Source organism: Mus musculus, chromosome 3 (genome assembly GCF_000001635.26).
Source record: "Mus musculus strain C57BL/6J chromosome 3, GRCm38.p6 C57BL/6J".
In the NCBI taxonomy this organism is placed as follows: domain Eukaryota; kingdom Metazoa; phylum Chordata; class Mammalia; order Rodentia; family Muridae; genus Mus; species Mus musculus.
In genome coordinates this window covers 158,448,951-158,472,781 of record NC_000069.6, presented here as the reverse complement: position 1 = coordinate 158,472,781, position 23,831 = coordinate 158,448,951, and the positions used below count along the sequence as shown (strand labels likewise).

The window sequence follows — 23,831 nt, the reverse complement described above, 5'->3', positions numbered from 1 at the left end:
AAGGTTTTTTTGTTTTGTTTTGTTTTTTGTTGGTTTTTTTTTTGAGAATTGAGTAAGGTAATATACATACATTGTATAAGGACAGTAAAGTTTCATTTAGGGGAATGTATTGCAGTTCAGTGGGTTAGCAATGTAGGTTCTGGAGCAGGATGACCTGAATTCTAATTCCAATTTCATCACTATGTACTGTGATAGAAGGAGGTATTTCCTCCTCTGTGAAATACTAACCATAATCTACTAAATTCCCTCACAGGGGAACTGAAAAGTTAATGAGATGTTTAATTCATACAATCAGGAATTTTGAATAAATTTTGATTAATAGCTTATTAATTGAAACTGAAATATTAAGCCTGAGACTCCATTGTATTGAATAGTATTTGATGGATATTTTTCAATTCAAGTTATATCATTTGCTTTCTCTTTGTTAATAAAATATGGTAGTTATAATTTAAGCTTTTCTTCATTTTAAAGGACATTACATATCTGGATAATAATAAAGTGAATTAACTCAGGTTTCATGAGTGCTTACTGAGCACTCACTGAATTTGTACTTTATAGGCAGGTGTTTGAATGAGTTTCATAACAAAGATTATTGTTTTGGGACTTAGGGAATGTTTTTTATTTGTTATTAGATTCTTTGCATAGACTATTAATTCAGATAGTTCTGGCTTCTTAATAAATGGGAACAACACAAATAGCATAGATTTTTAAAAACCCTGCAATGGATACTATAGTGTCTTTATCAATAGGTTACTTTTTTCCAGAATAAATGTGATTTGAATAATAATGTCCTCCAAAGGTTCATAAATGTAAATGCATGATCACCAGGGAATTGCACTATTAGGAGAAATGACCTTGTTGGAGGATGTTTGTCATTAGGGGTGGGCTTTGCAGTTTCAAAAGCACAAGCAAGGCCTAGTTGGTCTCTTTCTACTGACTGTGAATTCAGATGTAGAACTATTAGCTCCTTCTCCGACACCATGTCTGCCTATGTGTTACCATGCTTCCTGCCATGCTAATAATGGACTAAACCACTGAAACTATAAGCATGCCTGAATTAAAAGTTTTTCATTATAAGAGTTGCTATGCTCATGGTGTCTCTTCACAGCAATAGAATATGGGATAAGATAATAAGTGATTTTAATTGAAAGAGAGCTGTTATTCTGACCTTTCTAGATTAACCTGCATCCTATCCTAGTAAGGTATTTAATTTACTCTCTTGTTGAGTATTGTTCTTGATATTTGAGATGATCAGCCAGTGCAATGCTTAAAACAGATCTTCATTAAGAGCAGGTGATTAAAGAACAGTCTAAAAAATACAAAAATAAAAAAGATCAATCTAAAATTCCAAAACCATAAAAGAGGTTAAGAGTTAAGTAAAATCTTTTTTTTCTAAAAATCTTGACATGTGCCCACCTGTCAAGAGTTGAGTTATCACTCTGTCTCCCATTCAGTTTAAAATGACAAAGGCAAGCTCAGAAAATGACCACTCCATTGTTTAAATGTACCACATTTTCTGTATTCATTCCTCTGTTGAGGGATATCTGGGTACTTTAGATATTAAAAACAATGGATTTATGAAATTCTTAGGCAAATAGATGGATCTGGAGGATATCATCTTGAGTGAGGAAACCCAATCACCAAAGAACACACATGATATGCACTCACTGATAAGTGGATATTAGCCCAGAAACGTAGAATACCCAAAATACAATTTGCAAAACACATGAAACTCAAGAAGAAGGAAGACCAAAGTGTGGATACTTCGTTCCTTCTTAGAATGGAAAACAAAATACCTATGGAAGGAGTTACAGAGACAAAGATCGGTGCTGAGAAGGAAGGACCATCCAGAGACTGCCCCACCCAGGGATCCATCTCATAAACAACCACCAAAACTAGACACTAATGCATATGCCAACAAGATTCTGCTTACAGGTCCCTAATATAGATATCTCTTGTGAGGCTATGCCAGTGTATGGCAAATACAGAAGTGGATGCTCAGAGTCTATTGGATGGAACACATGGCCCCCAATGGAGGAGATTGAGAAAGCACCCAAGGAGCTGAAGAGATCTGCAGCCCTATAGGAGGAACAACAATATGAACTAATCAGTAATCCCAGAGCTCATGTCTCTTGCTGCATATGTAGCAGAGGATGGCCTAGTCAGCCATCAATAGGAGGAGAGGCCATTCGTCCTACGAAAATTATATGCCCCAGTATAGGGGAATGCCAGGGCCAGGAAGTGGGAGTGGGTGAGTTGGGGAGCGAGGGAGGGAGGGTATAGGGGACTTTTGGAGAGGAAACTAGGAAAGGTGATAGCATTTAAAATATAAATGAAGAAAATATCTAATAAAACAAAAAGAGAGGAAAAAAAAAAGAAAATGACCCCTCCTCTTGGCTGTAACTAAATCATAGAGTTTCAGCAAACAGAATAATTCGCCATTAGCACAAAATAAGCCCAGATTCTTTTTTTTTTTTTTTTTGGAATGTATTGTGTAAGGTGAAAGTACCCAACACAAACCAGGAAGTAGTTTATTATTGCAGCTTTATATGAATGAAAATGCCATATGTGTGTATATATATATGTGTGTATATATACACACACACATACACACACATATATACATATATATATATATATATATATATATATATATATATATATATCCCAAAAGGTTTGAAAAAGTCTCCTAATCTTGCACAAAACACACTTACTTAGGCATACATTTTACAATGGTTCCTCTTTCTACATAGTTCTTCTTTTCTTGTTAGTGTAGTTGCTTAGTAAAACACTTAATAGACATCAATTATTTTGGTTTCTCAAACAAAATAAGAACACTTGTTCTTTTAAATGGGTGTCATGAACAGTTAACTATTGCTTAATGCAACAACTTTGACCAGAAGTACTTTATAGTAAGTCTTGTTTTGTTATAACCAGTCATCCTGCATCCTTGTTTGGTATGACAAATCATCCTGCATCACTTCAAATCCCCAGCAGAATTTAGGCATTCATATAAATGACATTTTCAAAATGTTGGCTTTTAACAAATGGAAGATGCTGATGGAATTCTCAGGCTCAGCTTTTTTTATATATATATTTTTTATTACGTATTTTCCTCAATTACATTTCCAATGCTATCCCAAAAGTCCCCCATACCCTCCCCCCCACTCCTCTACCCACCCATTCCCACTTTTTGGCCCTGGCGTTCCCCTGTACTGGGGCATATAAAGTTTGCATGTCCAATGGGCCTCTCTTTCCAGTGATGGCCTACTAGGCCATCTTTTGATACATATGCAGCTAGAGTCAGGAGCTCCAGGGTACTGGTTAGTTCATAATGTTGTTGCACCTACAGGGTTGCAGATCTCTTTAGCTCCTTGGATACTTTCTCTAGCTCCTCCATTGGGGGCCCTGTGATCCATCCAATAGCTGACTGTGAGCATCGACTTATGTGTTTGCTAGGCCCAGGTCTGGTCTCACAAGAGACAGCTATATCAGCAAAATTTTGCTAGTGTATGCAATGGTGTCATCGTTTGGAGGCTAATTATGGGATGGATCCCTGGATATGGCAGTCTCTAAATGGTCCATCCTTTTGTCTCAGCACCAAACTTTGTCTCTGTAACTCCTCCCATGGGTGGTTGTTTCCAATTCTAAGAAGGGACAAAGTGTCCACACTTTGGTCTTCGTTCTTCTTCAGTTTCATGTGTTTTACAAATTGTCTCTTATATCTCGGGTATACTAAGTTTCTGGGCTAATATCCACTTATCAGTGAGTACATATCATTTGAGTTCTTTTGTGATTGTGTTACCTCACTCAGGATGATGCCCTCCAGGTCCAACCATTTGCCTAGGAATTTCATAAATTCATTCTTTTTAATAGCTGAGTAGTACTCCATTGTGTAAATGTACCACATTTTCTGTATCCATTCCTCTGTTGAGGGGCATCTGGGTTCTTTCCAGCTTCTGGCTATTATAAATAAGATAGGCCCAGATTCTTACTGCATTTTGTTGTAGCTGTTATAACAGTGTTGTGTATGTTGAAACAACAGAAATTGCTTTTTCTCTTTTCTGGAAGCTAGAAATCTGAGTCCAGTGTGATTTTTTCCTGAGATCTCTTCTTGGTTTATAAGTACTATTTTTATAAACATGGCTCTGGTATTACTTTATATGAAATTTTCTTTTCTCATAACTATACCCATCAATTTTATTAGGGATCTCCCAATCAGCTTGTCTTTGATCACTCTCTTAAAAGTCCTACCTCCCAAAGCAATTACGTTCTGAAGCCTTGGCACTTAAGCTCCCACATGAGTTTTGACAGAAAACAGTACATCTCAGAACAGTCTATTTAGAGGTCCACTTACAGATTCTAGTTGGAGAGCAATTTGAATGCATAAAGCAGCAGTAACATGAGATGGTATGTCTTCTCATGCTTTAGCAATAGGTAATAAATTTTATGCTCAAGAACCTGCTTATTATCTTAACAAATTCAGACAGCAAATTAACTAGAAGCTCTAATAAAATCTTCATCTTGGTAATGAGAAATATCCCAAATCAAATATATATATATCTCACTGGATGTAGTATATCTTATAAGTGCATCTGTTTGTCTAACTATAATTTTCTAAGGCATACATGCATAATGAAGGCAGAGTAAAAGAAAACACCATTTTAGGATCAAAGTTGAGGAAACATGTTATTCCCATCATCACCAATCAGCTGCTGACTGGGAACTTTCAGAGACTTTTGAGTGGAATATTTCTGCTAAAAGATGAACAGATAGAATTTTCTGTAAAGCAAAGCCCACTCCAGAAACAAGAAGTATGTTATTTCTGTTTTTATTGTCTAACTTTACACTGAGATTGAGTTGTATTTGTCGAGGAAACTTGGTTCTTCCCCGTGTTTTCAGGTGAATTCTGGCTGATAATGTCCATGGTTTCTGTCAGTAACTAATATTTTCTTGTTCACTCATATTCTTTGGTATAAATTTCAGACTTACCACTTTGGTGCTTCTGAGTAGATGACTCTCCAATCCAATGATTTTTTTTTTCAGATGGTCTGATCAGGTACTATTTGTTTGGACACATCTATATGTATTTACAACTGGGATTTTACTTATGACTTCTTCACTCAGCCACTATTCATTCTCAGAATGCATGCTTTAGGACCATAAACTCCCTAATTAAGTTTATTTCTAATTTCTTGCATATCATGTTTGTCAGAGTAACATTTTTACCTGTAGTTTCTCCGAACACTATACAAGTTATCATTTCTGAGACGTCTGGGTTAGAGTAACCTGTAGCTTTTACACTTATGACAAGGAAGGTTGGGAAGGAGTTTCTCACCCTGTCATAGCCTGAAAAGTGTGCACAAAATGAAGTAGAGATAGAGGAGAGGAGAAAACAGTGCCAGGCACACTATTCCTGGACATGTTTTCTGTTACCTGCTTCTACCAATGAACTCCTTTTCCTGTCATTTCCTCCACTTGCCAATGATGCCATCAATATATAAATCCATCAGTGGATGAAATTGTCAATAAGACCAAAGTTCTCATTATCTAATCATCACCTTCCACCAACCCCACATTTAAAACTACAGCAATGGGAGCCAAACTTTAAACATGTGACTTCTTGGGAGATATTTCAGATCCAGTCCTGATACCACCATTTTCCAAGAAAGGATGTGAAAAAAAAAAAGTCTAAATTAATGCTTCAAGAAAATGCTTTTTTTTTTTATTTCTTAAGTGAAAATGGTCCCAAATTGAAGCCAAGGAACTAGAAAACAAAAGAGGTAAAGAGAAGCAGTTATTGCCTAGAATGCTCGACACAACCCTTTCTCATGGCTAAATTGTCCCTCTTCAACATGCTAATGATTTGGTAACAGCCAAAAGAACAGTTGCAGAAAATGTCTAAAAGTGAGATTTGGCTGTCTTAGTACACAGCAATAAATAAATAGAAAACAGTATTTTAAAAAAATTGTGGAATCATCCATTCATTGCTTGAGTTTCATAGCAACACCCTGCCTAGTTTATCTAACAAAATGTATAGTTCAAATTTTCCTCTAAAGTAGACTTTCTTAAAATCTTCTCCATTGTACAACAACCCTTTCCATCCCAAAGGCTAATTAAATATTGATAAATATCCATGGTTTTAATGTTGCCCTAGGCAAGCAGTGTCAGTGCAATGAAAAACATAAAAATAAATGTCATCATGTCTCACAACAATATAGTCATTGCAAGTAGATGAGGAGAAAGAAGGGGGATAAACAGAGGGGGAAGTAAAGGGATAGAAATAAGAATTCAGTCACAAAACCACACTGCTTCATAAAGTTAAAGGATCCATAGCTGATTATAAACCTCAGGATGGATCTCCTCGGCACTTCTGTGTTACTGAGTTACACAGCGTGAAGAATATTCCTGAATTTACTTAATATTAATCTCAAAGACTAAAAGCTTAATTATTCTAAAGGAAATGACTAATTCATAAGTTCCAGTTATTTAAGTCAGAAGTTCATCCATCAGGCCATAGCACTGTTTATGAGGAGATGATATTTTGCATAGACTTACCAGTTGCTTTCTCTATGTAGAGTTACTTCAGAAAAAGCTACACGTATGTGAAAGATTAGAAGGTACTTTCTATTGTCCCGTTATAAAACTTCCTTCATTTGGATGTTGTGTATCTATACCACCTGAGTACACACATGTTATTTTCTGAAATATGTTCTAAAGGATAATATTGAATGTGTTAGCCACAAGATGTTATTGACATGCCAAGAACCACAGAGAACGTAACTAAGAGAAAGGTAGAAAAAGTATAACAAGTGAAGAAATTTGACAGAAAGATACTGAGGGAACATTCCATTTTTTTTCTATTTAAATTTTTTACTAGAAGTAGTTCTGCTGAACTAGCCATGTCTTTTTCATAACATCTTTCATACTTTTTTTTTAATTTAGGCTCTCCACAGGAGTTCCAGACACATTTATGGTTCTGTGTGCTGATAGACTATTTCTGTCGACTGAAGTGAGTCCTTTTGGTCACTTAATATTGAAAATGATAGGGATCTGTTGATTCCTACCCATACACTCTTTTATTAATTCTTCCCAATGTACCTTGTGACAGCTATTTTTCAATTCACCACTTTTGTGTAAATGCTATAGGCTTTTAATTATTCTTACTTTGGCCTATAATAATAATAATGTATATTTTTGATGATATTATTCTAATATAGCACAAAAACCAGAGCTAGGAGAAGTCTTACAGCTAGAGAACTTTGACATTTATCAACTTTGAATACAAACCACTGTCTTACAATCTCTGTAATCTCAGGCAGTTTATCCATGAAGCATTTCTAAAGCTCTAAAATTTCATATTTCAGAACCAAGGTGGCATTTTAAATAATTTTTATTTGCTTGCTTTGCTCCCTTCCAAATATGTGCCATTAAGATAAGAGAATTTTCTTGTTAAAATGTGATTTTCATTGCTAACAGCATGAACCTCTGCAAGTGCCTTTCCATGGAAACTGACATACTCATGTGATATAATTTAAATATTTTCAAATGAGATCCTGCAGTAATTAGGAAATCAGGAAGTAGCCAAGAGTCCTAACAAAGAAAAATCTTAGCAAAACCTTAATAAGCCATAAAGATGAGTGTCCAAGAAAAAAAAATGAGCTTATTATATAAAAATCCCAAAATACATGGAGAAACCAGCAACTGCAATAAACCTGACCATGAACCAATGTACAGAAGGGCAACTCAGAAGAGCCATGATGCGAAGAGCTCAGATATTGAATCTTTTAAAGTGTCTCAAGAAATGTACATGGAACTGCGAGAAGAAAATAGAGTCTATAAAAATAACCAGATTTATTTGTCAGACCAGGAGAGGAAGTTAAGCAAGAAACCAGGATGACACATCCACAAGGCTTCCAAGAACAGGAAACTGCTTCTTTGTGTCTGAGGGAAGAGCACAGAGGTCAGAGCAGATGGAAGTAACTGGCATTGAAGCTGTAACCAGGGAGCCACAATGCCAGGAACAGCACATTCAGTGGGCTCTCGGGTGCCAGAAACAGCACACTCAATGGGTTATTAGGTGTAATAGTTGTTCGTTAACTTTTAACATCACAGAAGTATCGTTAAGAGGTACAAAATGTACATGTTTTCAGATCAACAACATCTGTACCCATTAACCCAATCACAAAAGGACACACATGGTATGCACTCACTGATAAGTGGATGTTAGCATGGGGGATAGAATAGCAGGTTTCTGGTGTGTGTGGGGGGGATATCAGGAAAGGGGCTAACATTTAAAATGTAAATAAATAAAATATCCAATAAAAAAAATCTCCTGACTCATTTTAAAGAAGCCTTTCAAAGACCTTCAAAACAAAAAAGGGGTGAGTTAAAAAATAGGTGTTTCAGTGAGTAATAGTAAGCAAATATTGAATATGTAAGTTTATCTAGACATGGAAAGAAAGTTCAAAATCAAAACAATAAAGTGGAAAAGAAGAATGTAGCTCAGACAATGGGGGGAAAGTTAAACAGAAAATAGAATACAAATTAAGCTATGAAACATGAGTCCAAGTTAGTGTCAATAAATCATGAATATAAATATAAATTATAAATATCTTCTGATTAAAACTGATTTTTAAATATGCATTTAAAATACAAGAAAAAGGAACTGAAAAGGTGGCTCAGTGGTCAAAGGAACTTGATGCTCTCATAAAATGACTGGATTCAGTTTACAGCAACCACACAGCAGCTTACCCCAGTTCCAGAAGGTCTGAGATTTCTTCTGACCTCCTTAGGACTGGGTGGATATAGTGCACAGACATGCCTATAGGCAAATACTCACACAGATAAAATAAAAATAAACATTTAAAATGCAAAACAAGAATTTTTTTTTCCAAAAGACATTACTTATAGATACCACCTTGTGTTACAAAATAAACAAGCTAAAAGGCAAAAAGCAGCATTGGGTATCCGATCACTGTTCCCAATTGAAGAGTAAGCTCACTAGGATGTTGTAGCTTCAACAAAATCTACAATTCAGCCTCACATTAGATGAGCAAAATATAACAAACAAAAGGAAAAATAAATTGATCATCATCCTTGGAAAACATTTACATTCTCTCATTAAGGAAATAAAAGCAGTATTTACATTATTATGCAATCGCTTTTAAAGCACATTTGGAATCTTATAGTCAACAAACAAATTCTAAATTGAAAGAGGATAAAGATGCTAGAAATCAATGACAGGTCAAAGTGAAAAAAGAAGAGCCTGGTGGAGGGAACCAAGAAGCTGCTGCTGCTATAGGCATTAAGGAAGCTGCACTGAATGGTGGATGAAGTGTGGCTGTTTGCAAAGACACCATTGGCAGAGGAACAGCCTAACAAAAAATGGACAGTGAAGGGGATTCAACAAAAGAATATGGCAAGGATAAAGACCTAAGACAAGTCTGTCACGTTTGTGCAAATTCAGTCAAATGAGCATAGATAACACAGGATCAAATACTAGAGGGAAAAAAGATACGAAGAAGAGTTATGGATGGTCACACACAGGACCTAATGGGTAATTGTAAAGACTGAGTGAAACAGAACTCCACATAGTGTAACAGAGAAATCTCACAACTTGAAAGGCAACAAGGGAGCAAGAATAAGAAGAGACGCTTTGACATTTTTTTTTTTAAATGGAGAGTGTGTTCACCTTCCTCAAGAACATCAATAGCAAGTTCTTCCTACCCCTGGGAAGAAACTGAGACAGAAGTAAAAGGCACAGATGCTGTAGGTGAAATTACTATGTATCTGGTGTTTCCTAACAAAGTATTAGGATAAAGGAAAAAAGATTTGGAGGGTTTTCTTTTATTGGTTTGGTTTTGACTTGGTGATGGTGGTTCCTGGATTTTACACAAAATCATGCGAAGTCCATCAGAGCTGTTCAAGATGCTGAAATGTTCACTGAATCTTTTTTTTTAACTTATTTTTTATTAGGTATTTATTTCATTTACATTTCCAATGCTATCCTAAAAGTCCCCCATATGCTCCCCCACCCACCCACTCCCACTTCTTGGCCCTGATGTTCCCCTATACTGAGGCATATAAAGTTTGCATGAACAATGGGCCTCTCTTTCCACTGTCACTGAATCTTAAATGGAGACTTAATTCAGGTTTTCCCAGAAACCCATCTTACTAAATAAATGAGGCACTGTAATTATCCTTTTTTTTTTTAGTAAAGGAGACCACTTGTTCTATTTCCTCATAAGATACTGATATTAAAGTGTTTTATGATCTGAAAAATCCTAGAAATTGTTAGTGTGATCTGAATCATTGTCCTGCCTTTTGTTCATGGCTATTAGACTGTTCACTAGGTTAGCCATGGTGGTCTGTCTACCTGAAAAGAATATACAATACCTTTACTGTGATGCAAAACTCTAGAAAAAAACAAAACTCCAGAATGTTGTTCCAGTGGTTCTGAGTACAAAGACTGACCACTGGCCTGTGGTCCCAAAAATTCTTCAGAAAAGGATAGTCAGTTAAAAGCAGAACTTAATGTATATCTGCCTATCAAGATTTATGTTCTTTATATTCTAGGTAATGAATGGTGTATTATTGACAAATTTTGTGTATTTCCAAAAGAATGGCATTTATTCTTAGGTGCCAACATCCTCCATTTTCCTTCAAGAAATAGATATTTTGTAGTCCCTCAGTATCTATTTCTTCTATGTCTAAGCAGTTACCACATGCGATATTATTTTCTTCTCTGAGATAGAAGGCTCCACAGTAAGGCTAAGTAATGTGAATGAGAGCAAAGAACTTCATCTTCTAGCATTGTTCAAATCTGTGAATCTGCAAGAAGCAGGAAGTCTGTGTGTGAGTCTTGATCTTGCTATAACACACTGACCTCAAAGAGTCCTTATGAGACATACCATAGATACGTTAGCCTTGCACTAGAGCAATCCTTTATATCAAATGTCATTCGTTCATTCATCTATTCATTCAATATCTTGAAATAAATACACCATTTTCAATGGGTTTGACCAAGTCCATCAGATAAGACTTCTGCCCAACTCCAACTCCAGAGTAGGATGAATGCATAGGATCCTAAGACGGGAGATCCATGATAGCTAGGGATAAGAGCAATGTCACTGGAGCTCCTATGACAGGAGAGGAGTCTGTGCTCTGATGACTTTTGGAAGATCATAAATACTAACCACTCAAAACATGACACTTAAATTATCACAGATGAAACTGTGAAATTGTGAAATATTGAAATTATGACAAGTTCATAAACTTTCATGATTTAGTTGCTGAGCATATTTCTAAATCTCATACAAGTTAAATAGTCACTTTGCTAGAACTGCTCTAAGGAAAGCTTGCTATCTCTTGTACTACCCAATTTGTTTACAAGACAATTCACAAAAGATAGCAGCCTTCCATTATACAGCGCTACTGTCTAGATGGACCAAAAAAAGGTACAAAACCTTTTCTAAAACATAGAAGGGGAAGAATTAATGCAAAACTCAAATTCTGAGTTTTGAAGGGCTGGTTTTTCTCTGTTGCTATATATATTACTGTCATTCATCTTGAGTTTTCCATGATGCATTTGCTTGATACGTCTGCAGAGAAAATTATATACTGTTCATAGTCTAGCACTGGTATCTTTTTCTACAAAAGGTATAGATTTTCATGACTATTTAATTATACCTATCAATTTTCTATTCTATCTTTTTTAAAAGAATTGAGCTGAAGAAATAGTTCAGTTTCTAACTCTCAAGCATGAAGGCCTGAGTCAAATCCCAACAACCGAAGTAAAAATATATTTACATAGTATTCACGACATGGGTAGATAGACCCCAGGAGTTCATTGGCCTATCTGTCTAGCCTAACCCAGGTTCAGTGAAAAGCTCTGTCTCAAAACTTTATTTAATAAGCAATCAATGAGGACCTCAAATGTTAGATTCTGGCCTCCACTTGCATGTGTGCATGTTTACCTGACATGCCTTTATGCACATATGGACATGTAATATAACAAACAAACAAAAATAAAATTAATTAAAATTAAAGGCTAATTTTAAAAGTAGGAGAAAATGTACCACTATGTTTGGTGGTTCTCAAGGTACATGATAAAGAAATATAAAATAGTCTCCTCTCTGAAACCATTTCTGATTCTTGCTCTTTGAGAAATTACTGTTATCATCCGCAAGACAACCTGTCTCATCTCCAGCTCTATAGCCTTTTGCCTGTATTTCTGGAGTAGGAATTTTACTTTTTCTAGAAATTCATTCTCCTCAAAGTGATATTCCTTTTCAACTTTAACTTTTCCTTAATGAGTTAAGTCAACATGTTTAGGCAAGATAACTGAGCACTGATTGTTTCTATGCTGTCATTTGTAGTTCATCCACATGACCACTCAGTTGTACTCTACACGTGTGTTCTCTGGGAGCATATCCAGGCTCTGGTGATCAGACTGCTATGGTTTGGATTCAACTGTCCTTAAATAAAAGTTATCACTGATGAAACAAGTCTATTTCCATTCTGCCTTCAACTCTTCCATGAATTCAAAGCTAAATAAGGAGACTTGAAAATCCAGGAAGTTGATGGTTTAAGGGCATTAAAAAAAAAATCAATGTTCATAGTATATTACCAATATGCCTTTTGACTTTATGTTTTCCTTTTCTGTATGAGGGCATAAATCTCTTTCTACTATTATTTCTAACTATAACAATCATCTTTTTATCTGCAGAATAATGCTATGATTTCATTCATAGTACTAATTTGTTTAGTTTTCTATAGATTACTTCTTTTGAAGTTTTAACCTCGAGAAAAGTTGTTCTCAAATTGCCTAATGCAGTGACCCTTTAATACAGTTCCTCATGTTGTGGTAATCACTAATTATAAAATCATTTTTGGTGCTATTTCATACTTGTAATTTTGCTACTGTTATAAATCATAGTGTAAATATTTTTTGAAATAAAGGTTTGTCAAGTGGGTCACAACTGGTAGGTTGAGAAGCATTGCTATAGAAGCACAAGCTATATAGTACTGGCTAATTTTATATCAACTTGACACAATGAGTCATTTTCTATGGAATAATCTCATAATAAAATGAACCTCCCTAGACTGGTCTGTGGGCAAACCTATAATGCATTTTCTTAGTTAATAATTGATATGAAAGTATACACCTCACTGTAGGTAGTGCTACCACTTGGTTGGTGGAACTGGGTGCTACAAAAATAAAAATAAAAATAAAAAAGGAAAGTGAATGAGCCATGAAGACAAAGTCAATAAGAAAAATTCCCCCATAGATTCTGCTTGAGTTCCTACCTCTGCATTCCTGCCTTGAGCTCCTGTACTGACTTCCTTCAAAGATGGACTTTGATGTGGAACTACAAGCTGAAATAAAGCTTTTCCTCCCCAAGTTGCTTTTGGTCATGGTGTTTTATTATAATTATAGAAAAGTAACTTAAGTGTGTATTTTCAGTGCTTGTATGATGATTAGATACTTCCAGACATGCTAATCTGAAAAGCTGTAGCTATGTGTAGTTATTGAAATTCCCATTATAATAAACTAAGACTTAAAACGATTATTAAATCCCAATTTTAGTTCCTCTGTGACACTAGCTAGTTTAAAGTCCACAGTGGCTGTGCACGGCCAGCACAACTATCTGGCATTCCTATCCTCTAACACTGAACAGAGGAATCTTTAAGAATCTGACTTCACAGGTGTTTATGTTAGGATGCTCACAGTCAGCTAATGGACGGATCACAGGGCCCCCAATGGAGGAGCTAGAGAAAGTACCCAAGGAGCTAAAGGGATCTGCAACCCTGTAGGTGGAACAACGTTATGAACTAACCAGTACCCTGGAGCTCTTGACTCTAGCTGCATATGTATCAAAAGATGGCCTAGTCGGCCATCAGTGGAAAGAGAGGCCCATTGGACTTGCAAACTTTATATGCCCCAGTACAGGGGAACGCCAGGGCCAAAAAGTGGGAGTGGGTGGATAAGGGAGTGGGGGAGGGTATGGGGGACTTTTGGGATAGCATTGGAAATGTAAATGAGGAAAACACCTAATAAAAAAAGGAAAAAAAAGAATCTGACTTCACTGACTACATCTTCAGTAAGCATCTTTTGCTTTGGAACAGAGTAAGGGGTGATTGTTTAAAGGTTCTCAGCTGACTGAGATCTGGCTATAGTAGATCTCAAATATCAAACAGGCTCTAGGAAGATATCAAACAGGTTGTGGACTTATTTTGCTTACATATTACAAATGCCTACTCATGTTGTTTGAAATGTATATGGATGTTATAGATGTTCATACTTCTCAGCAAAAAGACATGTGGGGAACACTTTTTCAAACCTCTCAATGAGACTTAAACCATCTGCTTTCTCTGTGGTCATCACACTTCATCTCTCACTGCTGGAACTATTAACACACCTCACTGGTAATGTGCCAAGCTAAAGAATGGGTGAGACAGCTCCTTTGCAGAGCACTGGAGTGTTCCAAGGTTCCAGCCTTGGTAACTTTGTTTGGACATATAATGTACACCATGTACCACAAATTGCACTGGTTGAAAAGTTTGCATAAATATCAGTGTGATCTCCAGAAGACTGGAGTGCCAGTTATATAACACTGTGGACATGACTGCATGTCTCCCAGTGGGCACAACATTTACAAATCTGAAGAATGAAAAGAATCTTAATGTTTTCAATGTTTGCTTCCATGGCTATGTGATATACATAATTTATAGGCATTTTTTTTGGCTCCAGTTAACTTTTCAGTAGTTCTTGAAGATAAAATGTCACTGAATGAAGCAGACATCAAGTGACACCAGGACAACAATCAAATCATAACATGGAATATTATTATATATTAACAAACACATTTGTTTATATACTGTTGGTTGATCTGTTAAGAAGCTGTACATTAAACTTTCATATATCAGTATACAGCTCATATTAATGTTGTGTTTATGAAGGATTTTTACCTCAGTTAATGGTGCTTTACTCAATAGAATGATAGGCATATTATTTCCATATAATCATGGGCATGGGATAATGGGGTAAAATCAGAAAGTGAAGGCCAGGAAAGACTGACTACATCTTCCACAGCCCATGTGGCTATGAATAAGTAACTGAGAAACTCTAAGCCTTCATATACTCACTTAAAAAATCTCTTTCTGATCATTTCACTGGGTACTGAATGAAACGGGTAAATTGTGAGACATTAGAGATGCTTCAGTAGTATTCCTGTAGTCAGAGAACAGTTCTAAATTTTGAATTGTCTAAACCCTGAAAAATAATAAGGTATTTAGCTCTTTAAATAATATGACATGGATAACAGGGCATTTTATTCATCGAAATATTCTTAGATTTTTACTTGTAATTTCTTAAATGAATTGATTAATTGAAGTACACTATATCAACATTTTCATTTCTGAAAACTGGCAGTTATTATATATGGATTTTTCCCTTTTGTACATATATGGTTTTGTCTGATTCTCTTTCCCCATCTTCCTGTCCTTGGCCCTGTTTATACCCTTCTGGACCCCAGTATTCCTGAACCCACTCTCTTATCACATGTTTTCTACCAGTTCCATACCTTTCTCTCTTCCTCTACAGGTCCTTTCTAGTTTCTTAGTCACTATCATTGTTCACTCGTACATGAATACATTTTGCATATCAGTTATGGTCATCTAGTCTGACTCCATTTCCTGGTGTTTTGACTAATAATGATATGGGTGTACATTCTCTATGGTGAGATGTGGAGTCCCAGAGTCCCAGTGCTTTATTCCTGGAATAGTATAGCCAGATCATATAGGTGTTCTACTTTTAGTTTTTTTGAACACACACACACACACACACACACACACACACACACACACTGATATCCATAGTGACTTCTCCAGTCTACACTCCAACCAATGTTGATTAAAGATTTCTTTCACCACAATCTCTCCAGAATTTGTTACAGTCTGTCTTTCTATGGTAGTCCTTTTGGCTGAGGTAAAATGGAATTTCAAAGCAGTTTAATTTAGGTATCTCCAATGGATGTGGGTGTTTTCTGTTTCCACAATGACAAAAACATTTCCTTCCTCAGATATTTTTCTCCACAAGGCCAAATGTTTCTTTTCTTTTCTGTAAAAGGGAAGTGCTGACATTTTTCCTAGCACAATAGACACAAAAGTGTTACTTTATAGTTTCATTTCTATTTGTCAAAATTTCTATTCATAACCATTCCTTTATCTACCCTGTTGCCCTGTGATATGCCACAAACCACTTCATCTATGCTGACATATCTGATCCTCACAAAAAGTTAGTAGAACTGCGTATCACTTTACTGATGAAAAACTGAAGCAATCACAGACTGTGTGAGCAAAGTTCCCTGGTGCCATCCTGTAAGAGACGGCCCCCAATCAGCAGTCAACATGAAGACCACCCTATCTTGTCCATGCTTTACTCCTAAAATTGCCTATATTCTGACATAGGTGTTTGGTTTGCCCAAATTGCAACCTCTGGTAACTAGGTACTTGGATGCCAGTTGCTACTATTCAAGTGCAAACTCCCTGAATCTTGAAATCTATTCCCCACCAGAGTTATGTGGAAATGAATCTCTGTTCTCACAGAATACAGATATTAAGAAAATAAGCAAGTTTTCTCAAAATTGGCTTACACATATTCCAACATGGATAACTTCTCCTTTCATATCAAGATTTAATTATGATGAGAAAAACTGGTTAAAAAAAAAAGCTAGCCAAATGGATGGACCTGGAGGGCATCATCCTGAGTGAGGTAACACAATCGCAAAGGGACTCTCACAATATGTACTCACTGATAAGTGGATATTAGCCCAGAAACTTAGGATACCCAAGATATAAGATATAATTTGTTAAAAACATTAAACCCAAGAGAACGAAGACCAAAGTGTGGACACTTTGCCCCTTCTTAGAATAGGAAACAAAACACCCATGGAAGGAGTTACAGAGACAAAATTTGGAAGTGTGACGAAAGGATGGACCATCTAGTGATTGCCATATCCAGAGATCCATCCCATGATCAGCTTCCAAACGCTGACACCATTGCATACACTAGCAAGATTTTGCTGAAAGGACCCAGATATAGCTGTCTCTTGTGAGACTATGCCAGGGCCTAGCAAACACAGAAGTGGATGCTCACAGTCAGCTATTGAATGGACCACAGGGGCCCCAATGGAGGAACTAGAGAAAGCACCCAAGGAACTAAAGGGAACTGCAACCCTATAGGTGGAACAACAATATGAACTAAGCAGTACCCTGGAGCTCTTGTCTCTAGCTGCATATGTATCAAAAGATGGCCTAGTCGGCCATCACGCAAAGAGAGGCCCATTGGACTTGCAAACTTTATATGCCCCAGTACAGGGGAATGCCAGGGCCAAAAAGGGGGAGTGGGTGGGTAGGGGAGTGGGGAGGGGGTATGGGGACTTTTGGTATAGCATTGGAAATGTAAATGAGCTAAATACCTAATAAAAAATGGGAAAAAAAGCTATGCAAGGGCCAAGATATGAATCAGTGGTAGACTATTTACCTACTACATTTAAGACCCTTGTTCAATCCCCAGCAGTAGAACAAATACTTATACACATCTATGGAGACATTACATATGCAGGTTGTAGTTGCTTCATTTTAGTATATTGAATTTATAAATACTGGTGAATATTCACTTAAATTATCATTAGACTCTCATGGAAATTCATACATTTGCTCAATCAGATTATCAAAATTGTATACTGAATTGACTCAAGAGTCAAAAACTGAAAAACTGGATGAGTTTAATTTTCATATCTAAGCCTCATGGCAAAAGTTAGGATTCTCTTCCAAGAAATAAGCACATTGTATTACAAAAAAAAAAAAACATAAGAAATATTTACTTAGTAATACAATGATAAAACAATTTAGAAATAATACCATGAAATATATTTGTATTAAAATTGACCATTATAATCATGACCACAAAAAAGAAAATAGAAACTTAATGCTTATAACATTGATAATGAAATTATATGTATGCATATTAAATTGTTCATATATATTAACTATTTACATATCCTTGTTATTTATATATCTTTTTGTGAAAATATTTTAATATTAAAATCAAAGAATTTTTATTGGATATTTTCTTTATTTACATTTCAAATGTTATCCATTTTCCCGATTTCCCCCTGAAACTCCCTATCCCATCCCTCCTCCCCCTGAATTTATGAGGGTGTTCCTCCCCGCATCCACCCACTCCTGCCTCCCTGCTCTCCCATTCCCCTACACTGGGGCATCGAACCTTCACAGAACCAAGGGCCTCTCATCCCATTGACTACTGACAGGGCCATCCTCTGCCACATATATACAGCTTCAGCCATGGGTCCCTCCGTATATATTCTTTGCTTGGTAGTTTAGTCCCTGGGAGCTCTGGGGTGTCTGGTTGGTTGATATTGTTCTTTCTATGGGGTTGCAAACCCCTTCAGCTCTTCAGTCCTTTCTAACTCCTCCACTGGGGACCTCATGCTCAGTCCAATGGTTGGCTGTGAGCATCTACCTCTGTATTTATCAGGCTCGGGCAGAGACTCTCAGGAAAGAGTTATATTAGGCTTCTGTCAGTATACACTTCTTGGCATCCACAATAATGTCACTGTTTGGTGACTGTATATGGGATGGATCCGCAGATGGGACAGTCTCTGGATGGCTGTTCCTTCAGTGCCTGGCAAATTGTATCTTAAATTTTTCAGGTCCCCCTTATGTTTCTGCCATAGTACCATCATTATTTCAAGATCAATAACTATTCCTCACCTAAAATAACATTCAAATGAAGCTAAGATATAAGTTATAATTGCATATTCTGAAACATTTTCTTATGCTTTATAGATATGTACACAAGTATATTAATATGTATACATAGTAATAATTATTGCTACTACTAATAAAACAATAGTAGTAGTAATAATAATAAAGAAATTCTTTCATAATCACCCAGTAGCATGGAAAGAAGCAGAAAGTCTACCCCTGAAGACTATTCTCTAAGATTTTTTTATAAACTTTTATATTTTCAAGAGATTACTCTTTTTTAATAGTTTCCCTTTGGACTGATTGGAATATCTGATAAATTATCACGGGCATAATGGTTAAATGATGGGTATGTTCAATTCATAGATTTTAGACTGAGAAGGCCAAGGTCATGGTGCAAGTAGTTTTGCTTTGAGGCAAGGCCTTCTTTCTGATGACAGTCTTCTCACTGGTCTTGTATGGAAGAGAAACAGATCTCTGTTCTTTCTCTCAACCTTACGACAGTGATCCTACTATGAAGACACCATTGTTATAGCATCCTCTAGATCTACTTCTAAATCTCATTAGTTCCAAATACTTTGGAGTAAGACAAAAACATTCATTCTTAACAGTCTCTTACTAAACTATGTATGGGATTTGTCCACATGGTAGGGTGTGTGTGTGTGTGTGTGTGTGTGTGTGTGTGTGTGTATACATACATACATATAGGAGCAAATACATGTGGATGCCAGAAGACAAAGTGTGCTGTCATTACTTAAGCCACTTTGTGTATTTGAAACAGGGTTGCTGTCCTGAAATTGTTGAGTAGATTTTTCTGGCTGGCCAACAAGCCCACAGGATCTATCTGTCTGCTTCCCCAGCACTGGGATTACAAGAGCATGCCACCACACCCAACATTTTTACATAGTTTTTGGAGATAAAACTCAAGTCCTTGTGCTTATAGGACAAGCACTGGCATTACTAAACTGTCTCTCTAGTTCCACCGGATGTTTTAACATTTTAAATCAATATAGCTTTTAAAGGCCAAGCATTCTCCAGCTTACCATGCTCCACACTCCCTTGTCATCTTATCTGTTAGATACTCTCAGTGGTACAAAGTAGGGTACAAACCTTCTGTCAGTATTTAAACTTCAATATGATATTTCTATTATCAACCAAGATTCAGGTATTAAAACACTACTGGTCTTTCTCTTATAGGATGGAGAGCCTAATACGGGGAAGGAATCCCCCACAATATCAGAGAAGTCCTTGTAAGGAGGCTCGTGCAGCACTTCGGAAGAGGCCTGAAGAGGAGTGTAAGTACAGCTAATCGGATTAACCATGTTCTAGGTAGATTTTTGGTGATTGGCACAAGAAAAAAAAAAAGAAGAAGAAGAAGAAGAAAGAAAGAAAGAAAGAAAGAAAGAAAGAAAGAAAGAAAGAAAGAAAGAAAGAAAGAAAGAAAGAAAGAAAGAAAAAGAAAGAAAAAGGACAAGAAAGAAACAGAAAGAAAGAGAGAAAGAGAGAGAGAGGAAGGAAGGAAGGAAGGAAGGAAGGAAGGAAGGAAGGAAGGAAGGAAGGAAGGACAGGTTCACTTTAAAAAGCTCAGGCAATTTGGAGATATATTCAATAAATATATGTTACATTGACTTGATTTTTTTAAATTATAACAAATACAAGTGCTACAAGCTCTTTTCCCAAGATCATTCCTCTGGTATTTTAACAAATTCCCGTGGCATTTGAATTTTGTGTTAAATGAGAACAGAAAAGTCCACACAGTCTCTAAATCTTTCAGAATCACTCTATGTTATGCATACTAATGTCCTGAGGTAAAAAACCTTATAAAATGTGCTTAAAATCAACATTTTACAGTTTCCATTGCACTACAGCTCTCTTTTGAACTTTTTTTTTTTTTTTGCTTTCTTAAAATGCCACACTCTTTGAAAAACACTGTTCCTAGAGAATTAAATGCCTAAGGGTAAATGCAGACCCATTTGTCAACTGAAATGTTTGATTTAAAGGAATTTAGTAAAATGTTTTGAAAGATAGATTTTATAAGTGACACTGTAAAGACACTTTAATCCAGCCTCAAATTATTTTATATTAGCATGTGTAGTCATCTGTAGAGACTTCATTTAAATATTTATATTCCATAGCATATAACAGATTGTTGGAGACTTTTGACATGCTATTCGCATTTGAAATTTGTCAGATGACTCATGATCCTAACTTTTCTTGTGGTATTTACATGGAGTTATTTTCAGCATACTAAATTATGTTCCATTATGACAAACATTCATCTGAATTTTGTCCAAATTTAAGAACTTACATTTCTTAACTATAAAGTTAATGCTGAGCTCCACAGACGGCACAGTAGACTGTTAACTTTACATTTGGATTTTAAAGTAGTTTGAAGTGTAAGGATCACATATACTGCCTGCAAACTCAAGTGAAGCGCTTATACTGGCTGTTGTGTAGTAAAGTCAAGAGATATGTTTTTGCAGTAATTTTTATGTCATTCACTAGAGTGTTGATCTTTTGCATGTGAATTAATGTCTCTTAACCCTATAAACAATATCCAATAAATACTAAAATGTGAAAGTGGAGATGCTATTTAGCTAAAAGCACTTATGAAGATCCTAGCTTTTAAGTATTATCTCCGTTACTGAATTTATAGGAATCACTGGGATTTCCCCTCTTTTCTGGTTAAACACAACATCTAAATCTCTGGAATAGGCTTATACATTTAACTTAAAAACTTAGAAGATATGTGGATACATTGATAGATGGTTGCCAGGTAGTTGCTGTTTAATATATAGTGATTTTTTTTTTCCATGAGTACTCTTTTAGTGAATTATGTAGGCCAGTGGTTACTCAACTGCAATTTACCATGGTATTCATCCTGATGCCTATTTCTGTACATATGATTTTATGGAAACATTGGCATTACACATTTGTTTAGATGTTCTGAAGAACTACTTTTGCCTGCACAGAAAGACTCAGCAGTCATGACTAAGGCTAAATGTTCCACAGAACAAAGCCAAATTCCTGTGCCTGGTTCTTTATAAGAAAAAAAATTGTTTATCTATTTGGTTTTGTTCTTTGAAACAAAGTCTCACTAGATAGCCCAGACTGGCCTCTTGTCTCAGTCTTCTCAGTGCTGGCATAATGAGCCAGTCATCCCATATGTCTTGAGAAAGATTTGAACTCCTGTCTGAATAAGTGATTCTTAAATTGGGGCACTGAAACCAACAGCAGATAAATCACCCTAAGAACTCATTAGATGCACAGATTCAAAGGCTTGTGGCCAAACTTGTTGAATTAAGTATCTCTTCAGACAAGAGTAGTGATCTATACTTTAAGAAGCCCCATTAGAGAATGTGATGCAAGGATAAGCCTGAAAGTCACCGACTAAGCAAGTGATTGATGGTGGATGAGATTAAGCCATCAAATACACAAGACTAATGATGATGGAGATATCAATAGATATATTTCATACTTATAAGCAATAAGCTTCTTGCATATACTTCACATGTATCTAAGAAAGTTAGTATGGATAGATAGATAGATAGATAGATAGATAGATAGATAGATAGATAGATAGATAGATAGATTATATAGATAGATAGATAGATAGATTATATATAGATATATATAGATTATAGATAGATAGATAGATAGATAGATAGATAGATAGATAGATAGATAGATAGATAGATAGATAGATTATATATATATAAAATCTCCAGGTTGTCGTTAGTTAATATAATGAGAAGTCCCCACTGTGCTCTGGTAGGGAAGCATTAACTCCTGAGAAAAGGACACCATCTTTTTAATAGTAGTGACAAAACACTGCGGTATTTTATTAACTTTAGCAGCATGTGAGAAGGTCTATTCTCTAGCACAACTCATGACAATAACTAGCTGCAGTATGCTGTGTGTTATTTTCATAAAGAGCTCTATTGATATACCTCTAAAGTAAGATTAATAGTGAGCCACGCCTTGATGATTTACAGGACTATTGTGAGAAGATAAAGATTTATATTAAGTGTGTTGCACAGAACCTAGGACATATAAAGTTTTTCTCAGCCTCTTGATTTCTTTCCCTCCCTCTAACTTTGTCTCTTTTAGCTTACTAATATGGTTTTTTGCCAAATTAATCTTCTGTTTGAGGAAAATAGAAAGTTGTAGTAGATATTTAATCTCAAATTTGGGGTTTGCACCCTGCCTTTGATCATTCAGTTACCAAATTAAAAAATACAACATTTATATTTATAATCAGCCTTTAATTCAGTAGAGCTGAGTAGATATCTACCCTCTTAGCTACTAGAATCTACTTCCCCATCAATAACCCCATACAACTTGCTATTTTCCATCTAGCCTTCTCTTACCTCCAATTGCCCAGCTTTCATGACCATGTTTTCATAACTTATCTACCCCACAGCAACTTCTATCTTTGCCTACTTCCTTTATCCCTCTCTTCCTGGTCCCTGCCTCTTATTCCAATCCCGGGAACCAAAAAAATCCACCTATCTCTTGCCCACTATAGGCTGTACACAATTTTATTCACCAATCAGGGATAATTTGGGGGTCAAGTTACATAGTGTCACTTGGGTCTATGTGCATATTCTCTCATCTCTGGGGGCAACCATGTCTTGGGGGCCAGCATTTAGCACTATAATACATAGCAAATGATCAAACCTCAACAATAGAATATTTTTATATCAAAAAATGCAAATTGCCTAAAAATTTATGAGCTTCTAACTTTCAAAATAATGAAATGCCAAAACCTGAAAATCCATATTATTCATTCTATAGAAAAAAATAATGTGCAGTACACTACAGGTTCCACATAGGTAGCAACAAGCTGACCTTGCAACTGCTAGACTATAATTCATGTTATCAGACAATACACCTAACACTGGTCAACTTGATACAAGCTGGAGTTATCACAGAGAAAGGAGCTTCTCTTGAGGAAATGCCTCCATGAGACCGAGCTGTAAGGCATTTACTCAATTAGTGATCAAGGTGGAAAGGCCCCTTGTGAGTGGGACCAT

General features: G+C 36.1%; 1 protein-coding gene across 19 annotated transcripts in view; it reads left to right on the top strand.

The window, feature by feature from the left end:
• Lrrc7 (leucine rich repeat containing 7) overlaps positions 1-23,831 on the top strand; it is a 494,798-nt gene that overhangs the window by 89,202 nt on the left and 381,765 nt on the right. For all 19 annotated transcript variants that reach the window (XR_003954326.1, XR_003954327.1, NM_001370782.1 and 16 more), the window contains exon 2: positions 19,993-20,090. Coding sequence is in view for 12 of the 19 variants with exons in the window: in NM_001370782.1 (NP_001357711.1) it covers positions 19,993-20,090 (98 nt within the window). In the remaining 7 variants the exon portion in view is untranslated. The remainder of the gene's footprint in view (positions 1-19,992; positions 20,091-23,831) is intronic.